Source organism: Coenobita brevimanus, chromosome 8 (genome assembly GCF_032717465.1).
Source record: "Coenobita brevimanus isolate Jiangsu-jjx chromosome 8, ASM3271746v2, whole genome shotgun sequence".
NCBI classification, from domain to species: domain Eukaryota; kingdom Metazoa; phylum Arthropoda; class Malacostraca; order Decapoda; family Coenobitidae; genus Coenobita; species Coenobita brevimanus.
In genome coordinates, this window is record NC_136961.1 from 43496240 (window position 1) to 43505035 (window position 8796).

Sequence of the window (8796 nt, forward strand, 5' to 3'; positions counted from 1 at the left end):
CCCCCCCTTCTCTCCTGCATCTCTGAGAAGGGTGTGTGCGTTGGGGGGGGGGGCAGACAAATGAACTGAAAAGCTATGGTTGAGCAATTGGCGCTAAAGTTGACTACATTACATTATTTTAAGGTGGTCAAGATTATAGCCCTTTTTGCTACTTCCTAAGACAGCGGAAAAAGGTAATTCTTCAGTCCTTCCTTGTTTCCTTAGCAGTTTTCGTGACTGGCATCGTAATCTAGTGTTAATCTCTTTGTTGCGGTTCAGAAAAAGGGTAGAGAGACGCGGAAGAGATAGGCACAAAACAGAGGGGAGAGAGACAATAGACAAAGAGGCATGGAAGAGAAGGAAGAGAGAGAGAGAGAGACACGGAAGAGAGACAGCCACACACAAAAGAGGAGAGAGAGAGAGAGAGAGAGTGTGTGTGTGTGTGTGTTAAAGTGCATGAATCTGTGGAGCCAGCCTGATTAACACTACATATGGTGCTCAAGGACAGCGTTAATGAGAGAGAGAGAGAGAGAGAGAGAGAGAGAGAGAGAGAGAGAGAGAGAAAGAGAGAGAGAGCATGCACTGTGTACTACTGAATCATTTTGACCGTCGCGAGGGGTAAGAGGTGACTACGTGTGTGTGTGTGTGTGTGTGTTTATTTAGCGCCAATGCGTTAAGATTATACCCATTTCATTCTAACCTGGCCAAAATTGACATCTCTCCATACTGAATGCTGTGGAGTACCAATAATCGCACACTACAACACGATGCTAGTCACGAAGAAGTGTTAGAGAAAGGATGCAGAGCCGTAGTATTGTCTTTCTGTCACTGAGCTACGAGAAATAAGCTCAACAGGACGAAAATTTGGGCCAGGTTAAAATGAAAGAACTATAACATAATCTTAATAAAAATAAATAAAAAAAACACACACACGAGAGTTCTCTAAGTAAAGCACTGTATGGGACTTTTTTTTTTTTTACATGAAAAGGAAAAAATAAATATAAAAAAACTTCTATAGATGAAGCAACACGAGTATATAATCCTTAGGAGGGTAAAGCATCTCAAGGAGCCTCCCTAGGGTGTGATAAGCCCTTGCGTGTGAAAATCCTTGGGTGCGACTGACTAACCAGGCCCAACCTAGTGACATTCTGGCATCTAAAGGCGGAATATCTCAGTCATCCCTTTTAACCTCACGTTTTCTTCTTTGATGTATCAGAGAAAACGAATATTTAATGGGTAACTACTTAAAATGGACTAGAAACTCATACACTTGGCAAATTACAGATTGAGTGCTACTGCTGAGGAAGTACTATGAACTGAAGAAGTAATTAGGTGGCAATACGAGAAACAACAGAATATACGAGGACACTAAGAGACAGGGAAACCAAGAAGAGGGTAAAAAAAAAAGAAAATGGTGTAAACTGAAAAAGGGTTATCAAGAAGAGGATGACGATGGAGGAGGAGGAGGAGGAGAATAAGAAGACGAAGAGGAAGTTATAAAAGAAAGCCAGATACCACACCAAATGCCAGGTGAAATGAACAATAACTATAACAACCATTTCACAAGAACTTCGCCAAATAAGGGTACAAATTTTCTTAATACAGAAATCTGGTGACACTTCAGAAACCGCCCCAAAATCACAGAAAAAATAGCAAGATACAAAAACATTAAACATATCAAACTATACTTACATCTCTCCCACTAGCTGGTGTCTTGATTATTCTTAGCTTCTCCTTTAATTCTCCTTTTTTTAATTGTGGTTATGTAGAGCCTGATAATGTCCTACAATCTGATAACGACCCGAGTTCTATAAATAAATTGATTTGTACCGTTAGCGCATTACTCAATTTCCTTGTCTTTTTCTTATATTTTTCTTTCGTCAACGCTGTGCTCTCTCTCTCTCTCTCTCTCTCTCATCAGCATTATATTAACACGGGATAATCCAACTTGCTGGAAGTCATCATACAATCACTGTTTATATAATTATCATGTTAATTTCACATCTTTCAAATATCAACATCACCTCAGTTTTTCAGTAACACACAAGACATCAGCAGGTATTAAGACAAAATCGCAGAGAAGGAGGTGTTACGGAATCTAAGGGGACGACAGTGGTGGGAGAGGAGAGATTGGCAGGTTAGTTTGAAAAGCACATCCACGCTCTTGACACCGGCGATACAAAGCACTTCTCACGGTATTCACGCATCTGGGCAATATATAAACAACATTTCCACGTACTTCCCTTCCTCTTAAAATGCTTTTCACTTTCCATACACTCTAGTAAGGCTATATTATTCAAAACCCTGCCGTGAAGCCGTGAATGCACCGCCATCGTAATCCTTACCGCCCCCGTCACTGGCTTTTTCAACACTGACAAATGGCCGTCTAAATTCTCGATTCTCGAGTTAAATCTTTGCCCAAGGAGTCGTACAGGAAAAATAAATTATCAAAGCCTAATCCAATAATTTTTAGAAATCTTACCAATGCAGTGAGGTAAATTGCACGACACACCGCGATATGTGGCAATGTGGTATCTGACTCTTTAAACCGACGCAAGGGAGATGTAAACGACTTTGGATTTTAAACGCCATGGTGCGCGAGCCAGACGAGCCTGCCTTTAAACCCCGCGTGGTCTTGTATTTTAAAAGATTATCGAACCTGCAAAGACTATTGTTGAATATTTGATTGTATTCTGTTATTAAAGGAAGGATTTAGTTGGCGTAAAATCCCCTGGGTAAGCTATTTTAAACCTCATCCCTCGTGTTCTAACGCCGGGATATGCAAGATTCAACACGCAGCATCAGTCCAATCTCCACCTCTGTAGTGGACGGTGAATCTGACAACACCCGATTTCAAATGGAAGGAATTAACTTCATGAGTAAAATGTCGAAGTCAAAGGAGTCTTATCGTGGGGAAGGAGGATAAAAAAAAATTCTAATCTTGACTATGTATCTTGAATATCGACCAGAGAGAGAGAGAGAGAGAGAGAGGGAGAGAGAGAGAGAGAGAGAGTACTTTCCAATCAAGATAACTCAGACAGATCAAGTTGGCTCTGGAGGAGTATTGAACGATTGTGAATAACCATGAGTGATCTTGTCCATACTACAAACACACATCACTCCACTCCACTCCACACTCCACTCCACTCACCGTAGCCCTTCATGATGCCGTGGGTGAGGTAGAGTGGGGCGCGTCCGGAGGTATGCTTGCTACTGAGAGTGTCCCTGACGATCTGAGGGTCCGCCATCACCACCACCAGCACCCCGCCCATCCGCAGACTCATCACCCGGCCGTACCTTTCCACCAGGCGCGTCAGGGTGAGGTGCGGTGCTGAGGGGTCCAACCAAGGCAAATATCCCACCTGAAACCACCATCGAAATTAGTAGGTAGATAGGTAGGTAGGTAGAAAGGTAGGTAGGTAGAGAAGGTGGGTAGGTAGGTAGGTAGAAAGGTAGGTAGATAAATAGACAGACAGACAGCACACTAACACCTTTAATACAGACGCAGACCCCTAGCAGACTAAATCAGGCGGCGTAAGACAGAAGTGAGGCGATCGGGCTTAACTGCACTGAAAAGATAAATGAGTGTCTGTCTCCTGGTTTCTTGCTTCTATACAACAGGAACGGGCAATGAAAAACGTGTACAGGGCATACGATCCACTGAGAAGGGTAGAGTAAGGAAGACTGAAGGCTGAACTGATCTACTGACTCAGCTGACTTATGAGGGAGTTCAGCGGTGACTAGACAAAACTAAACTGACTCGTGTAGTACCAGAGGGAGTCCGCAGGGTCCAGGAGGAAGGCCTCTAGCAGCACGCCAGCACCACAGCAGCACCACACAGCACAGCAGCACAGCCAGCGTCACCTTCCAGCCACCCACCATCAACACCACATCCCTCAGGTCGTCCATGTCCACACCTCAGTTCTGAATGTGGAATGATAGAACAGTTTTAGTCATTCCCATCCCTTCTTCATTCCCAGGCAGTTTGAGAGCGACAAAATATAAACAGTTTGATGGAGTAATTTCATATCTAAATCGCTGGGCAGTCTAGGAAGCAAGGAACAGTTTATTTTTTTTGTTTTTTATCTTGCACTTATCTAGATTTACACTGCGGTATGTGAGAAAGTGTTTGATAATTTTGTAACACATATCTACGTTTCAATAGAGGAAAATTTGGGTAAAAAGGAGAGAGAGAGAGAGAGAGAGAGAGAGAGAGAGAGAAAGAAAGAGAGAGAGAGAGAGAGAAAGAGAGAGAGAGAGAGAGAGTGATGCCCACTTTCCACCTCATCGCAGTCTCCTGTTTATCCATGTTCAAGACGTGAGCAGTCGTAGTGATGGCAACTTCTGGTGTCTCTACACTGAATGCTAATCCACGTGGGTTTCCTGTTATCTTAAGAAACATTTACGACGTTGCATCTCAGGTTAAGGAAGCTCCCTAACACCTCTTCCTTACTGATTCACCTCTCACACTCGTAGTTACTTAGCACCTCTTCCTTACCTATTTCTTTATTCTCGTATTCTCGCCTGTTAAGATCAAGTGAATGAGCTAAATGTGTTGCGACTCTGTAGGTGCGGGGGAGGGGGAGAGGGTGTATTGTTTAGTGATTTCTCAACACCTCTCCATAAGCAATTCATTCTGTACATTAGGCTACCCTCAAGTATTCTATTGTAGATTACTGATAGATACCATGTCGATATTAAAGCTATATAAATGTGTTCCAGGAGAAGAATGTGAAAGTGTCATGGGCAAAAATAAATCACCAAGGAAAAATTGCTACGAAGCCTCCTACTGTCATTCAAACGTCCGTACGACAACATCTACACCGTTTACCCCGCTGCCAAACGCTCGATCAAGCCGCCTCAACATAAACAACAGGGCAAGAGTAATGATGCATGGCAAGAGTAATGCAGGGCAGGCGTAATGAAAACTTGTTGTTACTATTAGTCTTTTTACGTTGCTTGGAAGCTTGTGTCAAAATTCCATTGATATATCGCTAAATTCTAAGCAGTAACGATAAGATTTCAAAAGCTAAGATAGGATTTCAAAAGATATATGGAGAGGTAATCCCATATCGGTTATTTCCAGATATAGGCTTCAGTAATTACAACAAAGCACAACAAGGCCATTGTGGCTGATTACTTAATGTCTAATTATAAGAATGGGAAAAAATAATATATACAATTTTCCACTTCCAAAATTAACACTTCAGACATTGATGTCTCGTTTCCAAACATTGAAATTCCCAAACTCGTTCACCTTAAACAAACTATTTTTCCTTTCCTAGCTTATATGCCTAACTGAGAGGCAGAATAAAACAATACTACGGCTCCTCGTCCTTTCCATAGCACTTCTTCGTGACTAGTGTGAGTAACTGCTTCGACAGGACTAAAATTGAAACGACAGAGAGAGGATGGGATGCAAACCAATCGAAAAGCGTGACTATAGCATCATTTTCAACTGTTAATCTACTGCCACAGCTCAGCACTCCAGGGGAAAGAGATAGTTTTTGACCAGGTTAGAGTGAAAGGAGTGTAGAAGAAGGATAACTATTGACAGGAGCTGAACAACGATAAGCGTAAACACAAACCGGAAATAATAAAAGCGAAGTTCACTATCTTTGGTGTGTTGTTTACTAATCCACTGAGCAAAGGAGACTGGGTGTACGTGTCCGCCTGGGTGTGTGTGTGTGTGTATGTGCGTTTCTGTCCGTGTGTGCGTGTGTGTGTGTGTGTGTGTGTGTGTGTGTGTGTGTGTGTGTGTGTGTGTGTGAGTTTCCCTGACGTCAGTTGGTACGGTATTCAGAATCTTTCCCTAAGCATGAGTGGTGCGTAAGACATTTTGAACATATACTTATCCCAACCCAACCCATCGAAACCAAACCAGTGTAAATATTAAAGAGAAAAAGACAGTTTAGTAAAAATAATTCTAAATAACGAAGTACTGCAATGGAGATCAAATTTATCGTAAAAATATATTAAGTTTCTTCGTGAATACCTCCCCGGGCAACCAGACCAACCCCAGTTCCTTCTCCTCGGTATTCACGAAAATTCTTAGGTACTTCTTACGACAGAGTGCTGCTTTTAAGTGGTTTATTTTCAGGGATTAGTTCATTTTCCTTTTTTTCCTTGTTGCTACGCCATCTTGCTTTATTTTTACGAGCTTAGTGGCTTTATTGAGTAAGGGAGGAATTATTAACGTAACTTAAAGGCCAAGAAGCTTTATAATTCTCCTTCTTCCCTGAAATACCTTGCTCTTCTTAAGCCAGATTCACAAACGCACTTACGGTCATTTTTGCTCGTATCTTTATTTATTTATTTATCTATCTTTATTTATTTATCTATCTTTATTTATTTATCTATTTTATTGCAGGAAGGAGGAAGGAAGGAGTACAGTCCTAGAAATAACAAGGCTTAGTTCATCATCATCATCATCGTCATCATCGTTATCATTATCATCATCATCATCATCATCATCATCATCACCATCACCATCGTCATCATCATCATCATCATTATACTTTTCCTCCTCCTCTTCCTCCTCCTCCTCATCATCATCATCATCACCATCGTCATCATCATCATCATCATTATCCTGTTTCTCCTCCTCTTCCTCCTCCTCTTCATCATCATCATCATCATTATCCCTTTCCTCCTCCTTTTCCTTCTCCTCTTCATCATCATCATCATCATCATCATCATCGTCACCACCATCATCATCATCACCACCACCACCACCACCACCATCATCACCACCACCACCATCATCACCACCATCATCATCATCATCACCACCACCACCACCATCATCACCACCATCTCCCCACCACCGTCAAAGCCAGAAAAAGGGAAAAATAGGATAAGGGGAGACCTAAATCACCATCACGGCTATTGAAATGGGCCACACACTCATCCACTTCCCATCTAAGCCCAAGGAATCCTGGAAAAGAAAATGATTTTTTTTTTTTTTTTTTACAGGATGAAGGAGAGTGAAAAATAATCTATCTATATTTTTAGTTTTCCCTGCAAATACCTATATAAAAATTGATAGATCGATAGATAGATTGATAGATTTGGTTGCATGCCTTCATTGCACGTTAAATTTGCATGTTGCACGTTTCGCGCACACACACACACACACACACACACACACACACACATAGAAAGACACACACACACACACATAGAAAGACACACACACACATAGAAAGACACACACACACACATAGAAAGACACACACACACACACACACGTCTGCGTCAGTGTGGACAATAGTGAGTCTCCTGATGCCGGCTGATAGCAAGGACAAGGCGACCTCTCTGGATGACCTGTGTGTGTGTGTGTGTGTGTGTAATTCACCGGGTCGGTCAGGATCACTTGATGGTCGTGATCGTCAGCTTTTACCCTCCCGGAAGGGAGCTGAGAGCTCATATAGTCCGATCTAAAGGCAAGGCTGTGACCTTCACACACGCACACACCCGTCCCCTTGCTCAAGGGGGACAGTAACCACCCACTTCGTCAGTGAAACTTCGCAACCTGAGCGAGGCGCGAACTCCCGCCCACCAGTTGGCAAGCGAGAGCGTTACCACTGCTCAGCGTGTGTGTAATTCACCGGGTCGGTCAGGATCACTTGATGGTAGTGATCGTCAGCATTTTACCCTCCCGGAAGGGAGCTGAGAGCTCATATAGTCCGATCTAAGGGCAAGGCTGTGACCTTCACACACCTACACACCCGTCCCCTTGCTCAAGGGGGACAGTAACCACCCACTTCTTCAGTGAAACTTTTCACAACCTGAGCGAGGCGCGAACTCCCGTCTACCAGATGGCAAGCGAGAACGTTACCACTGCGCCAGCGAGCGGTACTCTGTGTGTGTGTGTGTAGGTGTGGGTATGTTTGTGTGTGTATGTATGCATCTCTGTCAGTGAGTGTTTTTTTTTCCTGTGTGTGTGTGTGTGTGTGTGTGTGTGTGTGTGTGTGTGTGTGTATGTGTGTGTGTGTGTGTGTGTAGGGGTTCACATGTACACACTACCCCTTCCCCAGCCTCCCAGCCTTCTACACACTCCCTCTACACCCTTATTCACAGTAGCTACACACCCTAGCCATCTTCACAGTACACCGTAATGCCACTTCCTTAGCGATTCATTCCGGGCACTAAGACTCAATATCCCCTTGTATACTACTGATGCGGAGTATACCGATATTAAAGGAGCATAAGTACCTCACAAGACGGTGTTAAGGGATAATATACTGAAGAAATCGGAAAGGAGAAGGCGTTACGAACCATCCTGTCTCACTCTATTATCTATCGGTGTCACAATGTTATCTATCGGCCAATTACTTAGTGAGAGTAAAAGAAAATAAAATTGTTTACCAAATAATATTCCATTTTCTTTCATATTCTCTTCAAAGAAAACCAAAAAAATAAAGGACAAACTTCGCTATTTGTGTTCAGTTCCAAACCCACTAAACCACCAGGCGTACACTAGCTGGCGTGTGTGTGGGGGGAGGAGAGAGAGAGAGATACATCCTCTCTCTCTCTCTCTCTCTCTCTCTCTCTCTCTCTCTCTCTCTCTCTCTCTCTCTCTCTCTCCCATTTTCACTCACAGCTAACACCATCACGACCCTCCTAATTGGCCAACAGTCCCACAAATTACCACTCAGCCGTCTTCCATTGCATATGCAGCTGCAGAGACGTGGCCCGGAACGAGGCGTGCATTGCAAATTACCCCCCCCCTCTCTCTCTCTCTCTCTCTCTCTCCACACCCCGGAATGCAGGTGGGGTGACTACTGGGGTGAGAGTGTGGGGCGACTTGGACTG

The 8796-nt window shown here is 43.2% G+C and overlaps 1 protein-coding gene across 1 annotated transcript in view; it reads right to left on the minus strand.

The window, feature by feature from the left end:
- phtm (cytochrome P450 enzyme phantom) overlaps positions 1-3888 on the minus strand; it is a 60969-nt gene extending 57081 nt beyond the window's left edge. Inside the window, exons 1-2 of the mRNA XM_080278668.1 lie at positions 3751-3888; positions 3131-3341 (exon numbers count right to left, since the gene is read on the minus strand). Coding sequence (XP_080134794.1) covers positions 3131-3341; positions 3751-3888 — 349 coding nt within the window. The remainder of the gene's footprint in view (positions 1-3130; positions 3342-3750) is intronic.
- Between the last annotated feature and the right edge of the window lie 4908 nt (positions 3889-8796).